At 45.4% G+C, this 18,213-nt stretch overlaps 2 protein-coding genes across 2 annotated transcripts; both read right to left on the reverse strand.

The window, feature by feature from the left end:
- Positions 1 to 4,199: 4,199 nt before the first annotated feature.
- Positions 4,200 to 4,556, reverse strand: LOC140221460 (subtilisin-like protease 4). Its single transcript, XM_072291107.1, has one exon. The coding sequence runs from the start codon at positions 4,554 to 4,556 to the stop codon at positions 4,200 to 4,202; it is 357 nt and encodes a 118-aa protein (XP_072147208.1).
- A 1,092-nt stretch (positions 4,557 to 5,648) lies between these two features.
- Positions 5,649 to 11,536, reverse strand: LOC117836167 (O-fucosyltransferase 1). The gene is made up of 9 exons (XM_072290722.1): positions 11,468 to 11,536; positions 11,226 to 11,364; positions 10,264 to 10,345; positions 10,088 to 10,164; positions 9,891 to 9,979; positions 8,759 to 8,882; positions 8,351 to 8,634; positions 7,777 to 7,906; positions 5,649 to 6,547 (listed from the first exon to the last, which is right to left on the reverse strand). The coding sequence occupies exons 1-9, from the start codon at positions 11,524 to 11,526 to the stop codon at positions 5,906 to 5,908; spliced, it is 1,626 nt and encodes a 541-aa protein (XP_072146823.1). The 5' UTR covers positions 11,527 to 11,536; the 3' UTR covers positions 5,649 to 5,905.
- Positions 11,537 to 18,213: the final 6,677 nt, after the last annotated feature.

The raw sequence follows: 18,213 nt of genomic DNA on the forward strand, positions 1-18,213 counted from the left end.
CTCAAAACCTCAGTTGAAGACATTAAGCGGTTTTGTCTGAGAGTCAGGGATGACGAGACGCGTAGCTTCCTAGACATGAGATTCTAAATATTCTTTCAAATATATTATTAATACGTTAGATTCTTTCACTTAACCTATTCTTGTACAACAGAGACTATCACGTCGGTTACGCCGTGCGGCTGCTCGTTGTGGTTGCAGGACAGCTATGACGCGAGATGTGCACATTCCTTCCCAGGCAGAGGAGGCATAGGTTCGTCTAGCCAAGCAGCTACACAGGACGACGACGAGGACAACGGGAGGCACGAGGAGCTTGGCCCGTCTCAGCTCTAGGACGCTCCTTAACTCAGCCTACACAGCCTGCAGGCACTAGGAGACGCCATCCACCTTCCCCTTACACTCCAGGCACCGACGCTCTTGGTCACAAGGGTAAAGGTAAGACTAGAAGGCAGTGAGGGTTTGTGGTAGATGTTATTCTGTAATAACATGGAATTTGTGGACTTTCATTATGAACTATTGTGTATGTGGACTTTTATTATGAACAAATTTGTATATGGACTTTTATTATGAAATATTGTGTATATGTACTATTGCGAACTTTCATTATGGACTTTGTGGACTTTCATTATGAATGTGGCATATATTTGTATGTTTGGACATGTTGTATTGAGGTTAAATATTCATCTCACTATTGTGTATGGATTACATAAAAAATAGGGGAAATTCTGCCGAAATTACGGTGACGTGTTGATTCAGTGATGAGCATCCGTCGGTACTTCTTTTTGTCATCGCTAAATTGTTTTTAGCTCATAAATTTTTCGGCCTAAGTTCCTAGATTTGATTCATTGATGGATGCAAAGTTAATATTCCTAGATTTGAATCATATCGCAATCAGACACGGCTATCTTAAAGTCTTTGTTAACGGCAATCAGACAAAGCCTGCAAGCACTAGGCACAAGGAGCCTATAATCGAGCATTGTCGAATTTTATGCATCATATTTGTGGTAGATGAATGATTCAACGTTCAAAATCAACATTGACAAATGCAGTACGTAACCATGGTGAGAGCAATGGGAGAATTCTACATGTTTCGCAAGTCCATTTGTATGTTTTCAAAATGAAAAGTAGGGGAGAATTTTACATAACAACATAATGAAAAGTCCAACAATAGGTAACATTGTTCATGAATAAACCATAGAACTAGCAGGTAATGGAGACTACTGCGTGCAACGAGGTCACTTTCCCTTCGTCAGGGCATCGGGATTCTCCTCAATCGCTACTTTCGCTTGGCGTGCACGCTCAAGCTTCTTCTCCCTCTCCTCTTCGTTCGCAGCAACATGCCTCCTTTCCTCCTCTTCCTTGTGCTCCTTTTCTGCAGCCTTCTCTCCGCGTCTCTTCTCCATTGTCTCCTTCATCTCTTCCTCCCATCGCAACATTTCCTGCATCTCCTCCTTGTCTTCAGGCTTGATCTCAGTGTCGATCCACTGCTCAAAATCACAGAGCGGTGGAGGAGTCTGCAACAAATGCAATTGTTAGAAAATAAAAAAATTATGCAAGATGTCATACAACACAAAATAATTATTAGACAACATCAATTTCTCACCATCTTGTTAATGCGGCGCTGACAAAGTGTAGGCTCAAACGCAAAATTGGAACACATCCAATACCTTTGCCTATACGTGTCCTCTGCATCGGAAGCTATCTTGCAAGGATCACCACAAAAGCACATGGGTACTGGAACACCACTAGGCATAGGCAATGGGCCGAAGGCATTTCTAGTCATCCGACCATAACTACAATTTAGTCATTTTCGTTGTAAGAAACGAAAGCAATTAACATTAAACATACACCTAGAGTTTCTCATTCGATCCACAACAATGAACCCATAACATAACAACGTACGTTGAGGTTACCTTGGTTTCCTAGTTTTTCCACGCCTTGACATCCTACGGATGCATGAAACCCTAAGTTCAAAAACCCGACTAATATATACCAAATCAACGTGAAAAAAACTATGAGGGAGCGAGAATACCTTGCTCTCGAAGGTCCACGGATCAAATCAAAGTTTCCAAGGTCCAATATGACGATTCGTGATGTTGGGCGAAGTGGGGAGAGAAAAAACCAGAGAGGGAGGAGAAATAACAGGAGGAAAGCTCGGGCAGGAAAGGGGGGCATGGTAAAAATACGAAGCTTGGCGCCATCCAGTCTAGCGCCAAGCCCATGCGTCATGTCAGCACCCACGTCACCAGTTGCGCAATGACCTAGACGTCAGAAGCGCTGGCGCCGCAAGCTAAGTGTCCATATTCTGAAATGTTTCCGCCAGGGACCTATTTGTGAGAATATTTTAAAAAGGGCTAAAAACAAAAAAGTCGGTACTCGGGCACAACAGTGGGTCCGCCCCTGAGCGCAAGTCCGCCGATCCAATCGAATCAGCAGCACAAAGTAGATAAAAATTAGAGAAAGAAAAATCATGGGAAAGGATTTAGGGGCGGATCGCCGCTGGAAGCGGGCGGCTCACCTGCGCATTGGGATCGGGCGGATAGGATTAGGTTGCGGGTGGGGGATTTTTTTCGTGCCGCGTGCGAAGGGTTTGGACCTAGACGAGAGCGATTGCTGGAGGCAGAAGCGGAGCCGCGGACATGGGAACATGAAAGGATATTAATGCGTGTTTGGTTACTTTAGTCCCTGATTTATTTCCATCACATTAATGTTTAGTTATTAATTAGGAATAGTAAACCTACAAAACTAATTGCATAACCCATGGCTTTTTCGTGAGACGAATCTATTAAGCTTAATTAGTCTATGATTTGACAATGTGGTACTACAGTAAACATATGCTAATAATGGATTAATTAGGCTTAATCGATTCGTGTCACGAAAAAGTCACGACTTATGGAATTAGTTTTACACTTAGCTCATATTTAGTACTTCTAATTAGCATCCGAATATACGATATGATAAGGGGCTAAAGGAACATATGATAGGATAAGGGGCTAAAGGAACCAAACAACTCCTTGTACAACTCATTCATTTTCACTAGTAATAATTTAGGTAAGGTCAATGATTATATGAAAAAGTTCAAATTACTGCCCGAACTACTAACAAAGTTTGAATGACCCTAAATCATTTTACTGTCCACTTAACCCCTCCGACTCGCCGCCGCCTCCCTCTCCTCCAGCACCGCTCCCTCCTCCTCTCCGACTCGCCGCCGCCGGAGCTCGCCAGCGGAAGCCCGTCCAGCCGCGATGAGGATGGCGGCGGGTGCATCTCCACCCACCACGAAGCCTCCTTCTCCCACTCCGCCATCCTCCCCACCCTCTTCTTCCTGCTGCTGCGGTGGATGTTGCCGTGGTGCTCGTGTTTGTTTCCCCTGTTCCTTAAGTTTTCGCGCTCTTTCCCGGCCATGCCATCGCCGTTCGCCGCCGCCCCGTGAAGCTCCGTGCGCCGCTACTCCGCCCCCCCCCCCAATTCTGCGCCGCTCAGGGAGACCCTGACCTTGGGGCATGGCGCCACTGCCCTCCCCTTGGCCTGCCACGCATCTTCCCCCTTGTCCCCGGCCGGCCCCAGTGCGCCGTGCGTGCCTGTGTCTGTTCGTGCGTGACCTGACTGGAGGTAGAAGAAGATAGGAGCTAGTTGTGAAGGAAATAGAACTCTAGGGAGTCCGGCATAAAAGGGTTGGCTTTATGTGTGAGGTGGGAAGCTTTCCAGGGGCTAGATAGTAAAACGCAGGGGATAGCATGAAAAGGAAAGGGTAGATCTGAGAAGGGAAATGCTCTTCGAGGGGGTAGCTTGCAAAGTGGCTCGATTTTGTTTTATTTGGTGGTTTTAAAATATTGCAAACTTGAAAAATGCTAAAAATGTGATTCTTATTTTTTTGTTTTCCTTGTGATCTCTAGTTTATTTCAGAGTTGAGTATGTGCATGTTACTATTATATTTTTGGTGCTGTGATTTAATTGGTCTAGAGGTCACTAAATGCTTTATAAATCATGTAGTGCTCTAAAAATAGTGAAATCACTTTTTTTAGTTCAATTGTGACATGCATGTTCAAGATCTGAAAGTTGTGCTACTAGATCAGATGGTTTTCATACTGTTTTATTTCCATCATCAAGAAGAGGACGGACACCAGTCACTCGCTGATATATGACTCAGCTCTCTGCTAACAGATGATCGATCATTCCACACGCCACAGCTTGCTCATGGTTCAGAGACCATGGTCGGGAAGGCCTATAACGGCGACAATTGGGCTCCGAACAAGATGGTTGGTGGACACCCAGATCAGGCTGCCTTCGACGAAATCGCCATCAGCTGTCCCCTTGAGCCCCCCGCCGTTCACCGTCACGGTCACGTTTACTGCCTTCTTCTCCCCGGGCTCAGAGAACACCAGAGTATCAGGGGACACCCTGATGTCCATCCAGGACGGCCCATGCACCGTCGCCGTGTAGGTCTCCGCCGGGCCGACGTTGGTAAGGATCCGGGGCACCGTGACCGGCGTATTCTTGAGTGGCACCATTATGGTAGGATAGTTGAGCCACGCTTCTGGGATGCTCCCCAACTCCATGCGTGCTCTTGATTGCTCTCGTTGCGAGTGTGAGTAAAATCTTGTGAAATTGAATTGCAGCAGAGTACAGAAAGAAGCAACACGCACCTAAATCTAAAGAAATTTGACAGAGCTTTGCAACTGAGATGGTTATTGCGTAAAATAATTGAAATCACCCGAAAATCTATTGAGTAGGAATGCCAGATACCATGTGCATCTTATTCATGCGGTATTTCCTTATTTTAATAGCAGGCGATGTGTCCTCAATCAGTGAGTATGCGTTGCATCCGTACTACTCTCTCTACCCTATATTATATATCATTTTGGTACATTTAGATTCATAATTTTTATTATTCATCTAGATATATGTTTGTGGAGGATGGTTCTGGAGAGAGTACTCCGTCGCAACAGTTTACGAATTCCTCCTCCAAAGGTAAGGTTCCCCTTCGACGGTAGAAGTGAGACGAGAGTCTATCCTACCTTTTCGATCCACAGTCCGAGTCTAATGACGAAGAAACAAATGCAGGGGGGAGGCAGTCCAGGTGGTGCCGTGTGCGTTGGGAGGAGGAGATGATTGCAACCGTAAGGCAGCTACAATGAAGAGCTAAAATGGTCTTTACAGGTATGGCATGGCTCACCATTGTGGGGATAAGTTTAACAGTTCACAGCTTATGGTACCCATATCCCTATAGACCGGCCATATGAATAAAATACAATATTCCTATTGGTGGTTGCTGTTAAATTGTTGTTAATTATCATGTGCGTAAATAAACTAAGTACAGGTGACCCGCCGGATATAATTTACTCGGCTGGGTATGGGTCTGGGAAAAATTCCCCACCCATAGCGGATATGGGGATCCTAACATTCTCAAATTTTTATGGCGAGAATGGATCTGGGTGGTCATACCGAGGGTGATTTACCCGTTGCCATCCCCAGCGTTGACTGTGGCAGAACAACTGACGTGGACCTCCAGCTGATTTTAGAAAAAGTGGAGGACCTTTTTGCAATATCACACGCTACCGCCTACCGTTTGGCGACGTGGCAGGCCGAATGGGCGCGGCAGGACCCCGGAATAAGGGGCTCTTGATATACAGTATGTGTGTGCAGGAGTGTAGGACCAGCAAACGATCGGCTATATTACTATAGCATATGGGGTAAAGATTAGCAATTGCAGCAGCCGCATAGTTGACGTTCGTATGGTTTTTCTTCCCCAGAAGTCTACGACCAAAGCTATCCAAAATCCAGTTCTCGCCCTCCCAACTAAATCTTGAGTTGAACATAATCACCTTAAGCTGGAGCCATCAATCCTTCCTCCAAAAATGTCATACCCAGGTCTGTGAGTCTGTGACCAATAATCTGTTCTCAGTCACTAAACCGTAGCTAAACCAGTTCCATCAGCTAACTCTTCGGTTTGGCTGATAGAGTCAGTTTGATTAGTAGCTTCCACTTCTGTATCTTCTTTATCCTGGAACTGGCTTACAAGGACATCATTTAAACTGTCGGGTGGGCACTGGTCAGCATGATTCCTAGCTTTCGTCTGGCAGAAGCACTCTGGCCATGAGTTTGTGTAGAAAGACTCTGGATGGTTGCGCTTGTGGGGGGCGCCAAAATGGGTGTTGAACATGACCTGCCTGACCCTCTCCTCAAATCCAGATGCACGCCCTTCCTCCCTGTCCATGAATATCGGAGCAATGGCCTTCCTGTTTGGTGTGATTGTGGTTCGGAAACCATTGTACAGGCGATGCCCCATGAGATTGTTTGCAAAGTTGCTCGGGCCATCATATGTGGGTATAAAAATGTCCGACAGGAGACAGACCATGTAATCAACTGCTGAGCCTGCTAGCCCTCGGGTTTCTTCCAGCTTTCCACTTCCGACCATACTATGGTTTTCTAGACGTGGAAACATATCTTTGAATATCTTCATGAAGCGTTCTCCACCAAAGAGCTTGCCAGAAGCAAGGTAAATCCGTGTTGTGTTATCAAATCCCATAGCACGCAGAATAAGACCTACCTGAAAAACCATATAACATTTTTCCGTTATTTATGGAAAGCTTTATTCAACAGAAAAATCGGTTATGATGGCTATGATATTTATTTCTCATATACTGGCATCCCATATTTTTGTTCTTTAAATAAATAATATTTGAAGGAACAAGCTCCATTGTGGACCTCAAACTAACAACTGCCATGTGTGAGCCAAAAATGTAGGGCTTAGTCTGAGGGCCAAAGTTCTCTGGTGCTCTGGTTTTGTGGTTTGAGGACCAAAAAGGTATGCATGCGCGGACTCCCATATTTAATATTTTTATATAAGTTTCAGCTTTGCTCTTTGTAATCATTTTACACCAATCAAGTTGGTTCATTTAATGGGTGCATCAGGCCAAAACACCCTAAAAGTTGGAAGAATGGAAGCTCCATTAGAAAAAGCATACTTAGAAGCTTAAAAAAATTGAACTTTGCCACACCCATACTTAGACTGATATATATCCATGCCAAGTTCAAACTCGATCTGGATTAATCCATGACAAGTATGCTTGTGCTGAAGTTTTTTTGAAATATTCCAACCATACCACCACCTCAAGTGCAACTTCCATTCATACCATCAACATATGTCAATGAGATATAGGACCAGACCCCTCATTTCATTGACAAGCCTGATGGTATAGATGAAAAGTGCACCTAATTTGGTGGTATGGATGCAAATCACCCTTTTCTTGAAGCTTCTAGGTATGCTTTTCATGGAATATTCGAATTTCCAACTTTAAGGGTGTGTTCACCCTAGATGCACCCTCATTTAACGCCAAGAGCATGGAATGGTATATGACGTTCAAGCAATCATGAAAAATAGAACAGCAGACATACAAATCATGAATAGCAACAACAATATGATGTAGATCACAGATTGCGTGGGTTTTGCATTTAGTGGAAGGATAAAATTGTCCACAATATGTAAAGAGAAGGTACAAACAGTAGCAAGTACACAGCAAGTACAAGTATTCATATTACCTATCTAGTAACCCATGGTCCGTCACTTAACTTGAAAACGTAATATAAATACAAAAACATACCCATGGAGCTAAGCTGCAAAAGAAAAACGCACTACCGTGCGCTTGCCTGACTAGGTTCTGAGCCTAAATTTGTACCCCCATCCAGAGTAATTAACTTTCAGTGTCAGCACACAATTAGATTATGTATTAGCACTCAACAAACATCAGGAACAGTGTCTATAAGAAGAATGAGTACCTCTTCTGGAGTTAAAGGGCACTTTCCAATGAGCCTCCTTTGCTTGTAGACAAGTGACTTTTCTGGAAAATGTTCTGCACGATACTTCAAAAGGATTACCCATTCTTTAGGTGTGAATATGTCAACGCACCTGCACATTTTGGAAGGTATGTTCATGTTTAGCAACACTGGAACGAAATTACATGGCAAGACATGCAAGCAATAACCACTGCATATAACAGATTTTCATGTATAGGTTATCAACAATAGTCAAAATTAATGAATTAAATAAGATAAGATTTTTCTAAAATTCTATTATTAAGGACTGAAAATGGCCATTTTGACTTCATTTTAATAATTTGATATCTATGAATGAATAAATGTTATGAGTCCCACATAAGGGCCATGTTTGGCCCTCGTCAAGACTTCCTTAAGCCTACAAAAATTACATCAACAAAGCATTTTAGTCTGAAATGAGTTGGGTAGGCTCTTTCCTAAGCCTACTACAGGAAAAAGAAATCCAAGGACAGGATTCTCCATCAATGGATACACTTCAGCATTAAGAAATGACACACTGGTTTGATCAAAGCCCTACCCAGCATAAGCAAGCATATCCAGCTCAAACGGAAGATGGATTGACATGAAATGGCCTTCTGAACGGAGCTTATTCACTATATCACTGCTTGTTTTCATGATATTTGACTTAAATCGTAATGCGTGATAATTCACCCTGCATCTCAATCTCTGGAGCTCTGGATCATCGATTTCTTCAGCCAAACGGTGTGAAAATGGAGTTAAATGTATCGCACCGTACTTCCTTATCTTCTCCAGAGCAGTTGTCCTGTACCAAGTAACTGGTGCATCTCTAGGTGGTTCAATCTGTAAGGACAAAAGGTGTATCATAAGTATAGAATATCTAGAAAAAAAATGACTTTTCAAAGATAGAAAAGGTGACTTTAGTATAGCTAAATTTAGTTTGCTACTGTGCTCTGAATATATTTACCTTATATGCTCTAAGCTTCTTGGTCTTTCCCTGTGCAGTGATTTTTGGAACACTCATAACAATTCGAACATCATATTTCAATGAGTTGATGAAGTGGGGAACATCATATATATCTACAAAACCACTGGTCCCATACATAAATGCACAAAAACAAATAAGTAAACACCAACCAAGAACATCTTGTGGATCGTTCAACGTAAACAAAGTTGAACAGGAAGATAATTACAAAGCCAGATAAGAAGTGAACTCAATGTAAATGTAGAAAATGGGACCTCATTATAATTACCAGATAAATTGCAAGGAGTGCAGCATGCTAAATGCAATGGCCACCTTATTATATGAAAATCATAGTCAGGTGTTCTAACTCTCAGTTTTGGGTTTGTCCAACTAATTTTTCACCATAGCTTCTAACATCTACATGATGGTATTACCCAAAAAACGAAAATAAGGATTTCAAAGTGTGTCAATAATATCTGCATTGTTACAATCTTTAACAGAAAAGTTTCAGTTTTTACAACTTAGCTCACGATTCATTATCTAGTATACTGTGAACAACTTTCAGGCAGGATGCTGAAAAGGTGAGAAACTGTAATGTCCTGCAAAGGGTTCGTAGACTATAATTTAACTGTAAAAGTTCCTCTTAGAGTCCTATTACGATGCACTCATCTTAAGATTCTTAACTGTAAAAACTCCTCCTAGAGTCCTAGTACAACGAACTAATCTTTCCAAACAAATTCTAACACTGCAAATTTTAATAAAGTAATTTATATAGAAACTTTTCAGCGTTCTAGAAGTATGTTATATTCCAATAACCTGACTAGTGGTTACAATGTGCTAATTACCTATTATCACCAGGACTCAAATACTCATACGAAGTTAATCAAATGACAACATAGAACACTTGGATTATGTCAATATCTTATGGTAATATCATGTACATTAGGCATAGAAAGCATTATGAAACTATATAAATCAATTAATGCAAACTGCAGAATATTTGATAAGAAAAATTCTGCAGTGAACTGCTTTTACTTGTAGAAAGAAAAAAACACTGCTCAGACAGAACATAAAGTTTGTAGTAACTTTGCATGCAATGATCTTACTGCATGATAGACATTTCAGACTTACGTACCTCTTATCATGCCAGAATGAATTTGTGCCTAACTCTGGCAGAACTAGTGTAGCATTCATGATTCGTGCTACAACAACAGCATTGCATATCTAAAAAATCAAGTCAGCAGTAATCTTCAGCTATGTTGCCATGAAAACATAAAACTTGCATGATGAAATATAATACTTTAGAGATAAATTTTCTTATATTAATCATACCGCACTACGTTGTTGGGTCAAACCGCCATTGCACCGAACACGCAAGTACCCATTGCTCTCAGATTCAATTGGTGGGGCTGTGAGTAGAGAGATTGCATTTTAGAATTTCATTTTACCATCACCCAGAAGGACATAAAGAGTGGACCAGTAACTTCTTGGAGGATACAGAAACTTACGAGACCAATAGGTGCGTGGTGCGGAAGATGCTCTCCAACCATTTGAATCTGCAGTTCTCCATAATTCATTTACAACATAATCCTTGAGTAGTAGCACTGATGTCAGTATAAGATATAATTTGGTAGAAATTCATATAACCATTATATATACAATTCAATTCCATGCATTTAGAAATTAAAATAACTCAAATTATAGGTCAAATGAATTGAAGCTGAGAATATAAGTGATGCATCAAAAAAATTATCTAAGAAAATTGGGCCATTTCTTTTCAACATTATTCCTTATCCATTAAATATTATGTGTGAGAGCATGATGGATAGAAAATATTTTGTGCTGGCTTGATTTTAATAGTTATATGATAATTCCTTACTCTATTCTTTTCATCAGGATTAATAAACAGCCCTAACATCATATAACTAGCAAAACTAAGGTTCATAAACATCATGTGTCAATTGTCAATTCTATAAATATCCTTATATTTATGTCGTAAGCTGCTGGAATGCTTCAATGTTTACAGGTCTACTATAATGCAGTAAACTGATTGTTAACATTTCTAAATTTTTCATAGGAACATTAAGCTACATCCTTAGGTGCTAATTAAGCAAATTAATAGTTATGGACAATTTACTATCGCAACTTACCCAGATTAGGTGCTTCTGCATTGGATACAGTTTACTATCTTGCTTACGATCTCTTCAATAAAGAGTATGTATTTGTTAACTATCATAGCAATGTTTCTATCCGTTTCAAAAAACACATGATTTATGCTTAGGCATATATGCTATCCAATTATGCCATTATCTGCAGAATAATTTGTTTTAAATGTTCCATTAGAGGTTTGCTTGCCTCTCACCTTTCACTTTAACTCTCATGGCATTGCTATTGGCCTTCCTCCAACCACAAGCAGAACAAACACCACAACGAAATCACTATAGAAACAGGCATGGGCGAGCGAGCACACCTGGACCCTGTAGGTGCCGAGGAGGCCAACGGAGGAGGAGGACCAGAGCCAGATGGTGCCGGTCACCAGCACCGCTACGGCGATCCACAGCCGAGCCGGTCCGTGGTGCCGGCGTAGTGACGTCTCGCTGCCGAGACCCCTGCGAGCGCAGTCAGTCGCGGACCCAGGATTTCAGAGTAGGGTATGCCCATTGCAAAAAAATATTTAGACGAACGACATAAAAAGTTCACAAGGGAATCTACCTGCGTGTCTTCGTAGCCCTTTCCCACATTGATTTCAGATCAATATTTTTTGACTTCATTTTTGACTGCCTACAAGGAACCAAATGTCATTTTTGACTTCTTCATGTCAACCGTGTGCATCTATAGCAATTGGCAATACATCTATTTTGACACATTGAGCAGTTGGCACATATATTTTGACACATCTATTTTTGCAAGCGTGTGCATCATGTCAATAGATTGAGAGATTGAGCAGTCGATTTCGATTACCTCGCGGTAGGGGGAGGGGGGGGGGGGGGGGGGCGGGGGGGCGGCGGGGGCGGTCGCCTGGTGGGGCTGCGCCGGCGCCGGCGCGCCGAGAGCCGAGAGGCCGCCGCGCCGCGCGGGACCGCGGGTGGACCTGCCGGTGGAGGCCTGAAGGGGTCTGGCGGCGGCGGGCGGCGGGATATCGCCGCGGGGGCCGGGGGGGGGGGGGGGGGGGGCGCGGGGGCGGGGCGGCGCCGCGGCGCGGCCGCGCGGCGGACGTGGGTGGACGGGGGCGGCGCGGTTCGTGCGGCTGTGCCTGGCGCCTGGCGGCGGTAGCCGACTAGGTCAGGCAGGAGCTCGGGACCTGACTGGCTGGAAGCGGGCGGCTCACCTGCCCATTGGGACCTGGACGAGAGCGATAGCAGGAGGCAGGTTACTTTAGTTCCTAGTTTATTTTCTGGTTGGTTACTGATTAGTAACATTAAATATATACTAATTGCAAAACTGATTGTATGACTAGTGATTTTTTTCGTCAGACGAATCTGTTATACTTAATTAGTCTTTGATAATATGGTGCTATAGTAAACATGTTTATGCTAATGATGGATTAATTAGGGCTTAATAGATTCGTCTCGCGAAAAAGTTACAACTTATGCAATTAGTTGTACAATTAGCTCATATTTAGTATTCCTAATTAGCATCCGAATCGATCATGGGCTAAAGAAATCAAACAACTCCTAAGATTCAATGGTTAATAATTTAGACAGCTAATAGGTAAGGTTAACGATTATAGGAAAAAGTCCAGATCACCTGAACTATGAACAAAGTTTGATAACCCTAAGAGCAACTCCAAAAGCTTCCCCTAAAAATATATCAACCCACAGCAGAACGCTAATAACTTGCTCCCAATATTTTAAAACAAGCCACATCATCATAATTGGGTCCATTAGTTGTTCCTCAACAAATTTGAAGAACGCTAATAGCTTCAGCTCGTGTGCCTGGATGCCGTGCAGACACCACCAGCAAAGCCTGATGTCACGGCTTCCCTCACACGAGAGCTTCAATGCTTGATGGAGCATCACATCACAAGATCTTAATCACCCAAATAAGGTTAACTATACTAAATTGCTACTGTCAGCAGCGTCTTGAGCCACCGCCCCGGGTTGCAAGAGAACTTAGTGCCTCGTCCCGAGCTCCCCACTGCCGCGTTGTCCTCAGCCGTACTCCCGCTCGTGCCGTCCTCGCTAGCACGGCCGCCATCACCTCTCCCTTGCCCTCTCCCCTGGACCAACCGGCCCTGTCCGTCTCCCTCCCATTTTCTAACTTCTTCTTCCCAGGAAAAACATAGCAGATAGCGTAGCTCCCACTCGCTGGCCAAATTCGCCAGTTACACCCCACCTCCAGCCGATTCCTCTCACCACCAGTACCACAACCTCCCCATCTCTATCCAGAGACCAAGCCCTAGGCGTAGCGGAGCTCCACCCCGACGGGAATCGCGGATCTCGCGGCCTCTATTGCCGCCGGCCGCCCGAGCTCGACCCCGCCGTCGATCTCCTACCTCCGGCCACCGTCTGCGCCATCCAACAACTCAACTTGTGCCGCCGCCCGCCGGCCCGAGGCCCTGGGACCGCGTCACCGTCGAGATTCGGCTCGAGCGCGACACCCTCCACCAATGGCACCTTCAGCTCACTGCGCCCCCCCCCCCGAAGTCGAAGCACAAGGACCTGAGTCGGGAAATGAGCGCGCGAGGGGCGATTGGGGGAAGCGCCGGCTCCCGCAAATATGCGGGAGAAAGGAGGTGGGATTCGGGTTCCCGTATTTTTTAGGAAACTTTGCGGGAGCTGTTGGAGTGTGAATTTTTTCATTTTCTCCTTAAATTTGGTTGTTGGGGTGTTTTACAGAGGCTCTTGGAGTTGCTCTAAGTAATTTTACTGTCCACTTAACCCCTCCGACTCGTCGCCGTCGGAGACACCGGCGGAAGCCCGTCCGACCGCCTCCTCCCTCTCCTCCAGCACCGCTCCCTCCTCCCCTATGACTCGCCGCTGCCGGAGCACGCCAGCGGAAGCCCATCCAGCCGCGATGAGGATGGCGGCGGGTGCATCTCCACCCACCACGAAGCCTCCTTCTCCCACTCTGCCATTGAAGCGTCCTCACATAAGGCATCTTCAAAGCCTTCCGGGAGTTCCGGCTCGTGCTGCTGGTCCTCGGGCTTGGCCTCGCGGTCAAACTCCTCCTGGGGCTCCTCCTCGGGTACTCCGCGATCTACGACACACACAAACGGGCACACAAATAAATAAAAGAAAATCGGTTTTTATCCATTGAGCTCCGAACAGAAAACGCGAACGGAAAATAGGTAGAAATAGTATTTTTGGGAAATTTGGATATGGATCGGCGGAAGTATACTGGAGGATCACGTGGTCGAATTTGGGATTAATTGGAGAAAGTTTGGCGCATAAAATGACGGGTTGAACGTGGATTAGGGGCTTTAAAAGGAGGTTTAGGGCTGATTTGCGAGGAACCAGGGACCTATTTGTAAATATTTCTAGAGGTGGAGGGGCTCATCCGCGAAAAGGGTTATGAGAGTGGTGGAAGAGCCTATTTGTAATTTGAGAAAAAGTGGGGGTCAGATCGGAATTTTGGGAAAATTTTCCCTTCTTCTCTCAGGAACAGAGAGAGAGAGAGGGACGGTGGGGTTGGGGGCCGACGGGGGCCGGCCGGCCGGACCTCGCCAACGGCGAGCCGAGGGCCGGGGATGACGGAGGAAGGGGAGGGGCCTCCATTTTGCCCATTACCGTGAGAATTTGGAGGTGGAGGAGGGGCGGCGCGCGGCTCGAGGGCGCCGGCACGGCCGGCGGGCCCGAGACGGGCGGCGCGGGCCTGAGCGTGCGGGGGCCGGGGAGGGTAGGCGGCCCGAGTATGACGCCAGGAAGAGTGGGGCGCCGGGAGTAATGGCGTTGGGGCCGGCCAGGAGGAGTGGCGCCAGGAGGAAGTGGCGCCGAGTGCTAGGAAGAAGAAAGAGGAGGAGAGAGAAGAAGGAAGGAAAACGAAAAAGAAAAAGGGAGGGGAAAAAGAGAAAAAGAAAAGGGGAGACCGGCGGCGATTGCAGCACGCGGTCGGACCACGCGCGCGGCGGTCTGGCGACGGCACGCGGCGAAAATTACGGGCACGGATAAAATGATGGCTGTCGGCTTGGGTGCTGGGACGGCGAAATTGCCGGGAAGATTTTAGAATTCCAGGAGCTTAGCGGTAAAAAGATTTTGAAGGCGATTTTTAACGGGTGATTTAGGTTGGTGATTTTGCGGATGTTATAAACCTACCCCACTTAAATTGAACCTCATCCTCAAGATTCGACTGAGTCCTGAAAAGCTGGGGAAATTCCTTCTTTAACGCGTCCTCGCGTTCCCACGTGGCTTCTTCTTCGCCATGCCTACTCCATTGAACTCTGCAAATCCGGACTACTGAATTCCTTCCGGTGATGGTGTCCAGAATCTTGATGGGCACTTCTTGATACCGAAGGTCCCTTTGCAAATCTATTGTCTCCACCGGTACTTGTTACTCTGGTATTCTTAAACATTTTCTTAGCTGGGAGACATGAAATACCGGGTGTATATCCGACATTTCTTCGGGCAGTTGGATACGGTATGCTACGGCTCCAACTCTCTTAAACACCTAGTATGGTCCAATATACCGAGGGGCTAGTTTTCCTTGCACTTGAAACCTCCGAGTACCCCGAATCGGGAAAACCTTCAGGTAGACAAAATCTCCCTCATTGAAGCACAATTCCCGTCTCCTCTTGTCCGAGTAGCTCTTCTGTCTGGACTGTGCGGCCTTCAGCTTCTCTCGGATTTTTGCCACACGGTCTTCTGTTTCTGTGATGAAAGCAGGTCCAACTAGAGAGCGTTCTCCTACTTTTGACCACATCAAAGGGGTCCTGCACTTTCTACCATAGAGGGCCTCAAATGGTGACATGCCTAGACTGGCTTGGTAACTATTGTTGTATGAGAACTCTGTATAGGGTAGACTTTGTTCCCAATCCTTGTCATAGGTGAGGACACATGCTCTCAACATATCCTCCATGATTTGATTCACCCGCTCTGTTTGGCCATCAGTCTGGGGGTGATAGGCTGAACTAAAGTCCAATTTGGTGCCCATGGCTTTATGCAAACTTCTCCAAAACCTAGAGATGAATTGGGTCCCTCTATCCGAGACGATCCTGCTGGGCACACCATGCAGCTTCACTATGTTGTCGACGTAGAGTCGGGCTAGTCTTTCGCCACCATAGGTGGTCCGTACGGGTAGATAGTGGGAAACTTTAGTGAGTCGGTCCATTATTACCCATATGGAGTCATTTCCCTTCTGAGTTCTGGGCAAGCCTACTACAAAATCCATGCCGATCTCATCCCACTTCCAAACTGGGATAGGCAATGGTTGCAGCAAGCCGGCTGGCTTCCGGTGCTCGGCCTTGACCCTTTGGCAAGTATCACAATGGGCGACAAACTGGGCTATGTCCGCCTTCATTCCATTCCACTAGTATCTCTGTTTTAAGTCCATATACATGTTGGTGGACCCAGGGTGAATGGAGTATGCCGAGTTATGGGCTTCATCCATGATGGTCTGCCTGAATACTCCGTCCTTGGGGACACAAATTCTGTCCTTGTACCACAAGGTTCTTTTGTCATCCACTCTGAAATCCGGGGCTTTATTTTCTCCGGTTTGCTTGCGGATTTTCACTAAGTCCTGATCCGAACGCTGGGCTTCTCGGATTTTATCCTCCAAGGTGGGCTGGACACTTAGCTTGCGGCTAGTATTCTGGGGGATAATGTGTACATTCAACCGGGCCATTTCCTCCTGTAGGCGGGCATTCTCAGGTCCGGGCTGTCCATAGGATTTCCGGCTTAGGGCATCAGCTACAACATTAGCTTTGCCAGGGTGGTAATGGATTTCTAGGTTGTAGTCCTTTACCAATTATAACCACCTTCTTTGCCTTAAGTTCAGATCGGATTGGGTGAAGATGTACTTTAAGCTCTTATGTTCGGTGTAGATCTCACACTTATTCCCAATCAGGTAATGCCTCCAAATCTTGAGGGCGTGCACTACGGCTGCAAACTCTAACTCATGGGTTGGGTAGTTCTGCTCATGAGGCTTGAGTTGGCGGGAAGCATATGCCACAACCTTCCCATCTTGCATGAGGACACATTCTAATCCTTGTCGGGATGCATCACAATAGATGACGAAGTCTTGCTGGATATCTGGCAACGTCAATACTGGGGTTGTCGTCAACCTCTTCTTCAGCTCTTGGAAGCTCCTCTCACGTGACTCTGTCCAGGTGAACTTCTTATCCTTCCTGAGCAGCTCTATCATGGGCCGGGCTATCTTGGAAAATCCCTCAATAAATCTCCTGTAATACCCAGCTAAACCTAGAAAGCTTCTAATCTCACTAGCATTGGTGGGTTGTTGCCAGTTGGAGATAGCTTCAACTCTCTCCGGATCAACTGCGACTCCTTCCACGGTCAGGATATGACCAAGGAATGCCACTTTCTCAAGCCAAAATTCACACTTGCTGAATTTGGCATAGAGTCGGTGGGCTCTCAATTTCCCTAGCACCACCCGTATATGTTGCTCATGCTCCTGAACACTCTTGGAGTAAATAAGTATGTCGTCAATAAAGGCTACGACAAACTTATCTAACTCATCCATAAATACCTTGTTCATGAGATTCATGAAATAAGCAGGTACATTGGTCAATCCAAAAGACATCACAGTGAACTCAAATTGACCATAACGGGTGACAAAGGCCGTCTTCGGGATGTCGCTCTCCTTGATCTTGAGCTGATGGTACCCTGACCTCAGATCTATCTTGGAGAAATACTTGGCTCCCTTCAGCTGGTCGAACAGGTCATCTACTCTGGGGAGTGGATACTTATTCTTAATGGTGACCTCATTCAGGGCGCGATAATCCACGCACATCCTCATGCTGCCGTCTTTCTTCTGGACAAAAAGCACGGGGGCTCCCCACGAGGATGATCTAGGCCTGATAAAACCACTCTGCTGTAATTATCCCAACTATTTCTTCAGTTTGGCCAACACTGAGGCTGCCATCCTATAGGGTCTCTTGGCTATAGGAGAGGTTCTAGGGACAAGGTCAATTACGAACTCTATATCCCTATCTGGGGGCATTCCAGGTAATTCTTCAGCGAAGACATCTGGGTATTCACTCACTACCGGGACTTCCTCTATGGTCTTGGTCTCCATGCTAAAAACCATGGGGTCTGGGCCACTTCCTCGAGTATCACAGGTCACTTGTACACCATCCCGATTGGTTAAGTGTACTACCTTATCAGCACACCCTATATGACCGTCATACAGGCTTAACCAGTCCATTCCAAGAATCACACCTATCCCCTTAGACTTAAGTACTACCAGATCCGCTAGAAATTCTACCCCACTTAAATTGATCCTTACCCGGGAACAACCTAGTTGACACCGAATGTCAGCTCCAAGAGTCCGGGTTAATAGGGGTA

This window comes from Setaria viridis, chromosome 9 (genome assembly GCF_005286985.2).
Source record: "Setaria viridis chromosome 9, Setaria_viridis_v4.0, whole genome shotgun sequence".
Classification (NCBI taxonomy): Eukaryota; Viridiplantae; Streptophyta; class Magnoliopsida; order Poales; family Poaceae; genus Setaria; species Setaria viridis.

What these genes read in the sequence shown, in the direction of transcription:
- LOC117836167 (XM_072290722.1), bottom strand. Translation starts at nt 11,526, where the DNA reads ATGAAGTCAAAAAATATTGATCTGAAATCAATGTGGGAAAGGGCTACG. An exon ending in ACCACGCACCTATTGGTCTC is followed by an intron (nt 10,165 to 10,263) that starts GTAAGTTTCTGT and finishes CTCTACTCACAG; the next exon opens with CCCCACCAATTGAATCTGAG. An exon ending in GCCCTTTAACTCCAGAAGAG is followed by an intron (nt 6,548 to 7,776) that starts GTACTCATTCTT and finishes ATGGTTTTTCAG; the next exon opens with GTAGGTCTTATTCTGCGTGC.
- LOC140221460 (XM_072291107.1), bottom strand. Translation starts at nt 4,556, where the DNA reads ATGGAGTTGGGGAGCATCCCAGAAGCGTGGCTCAACTATCCTACCATA.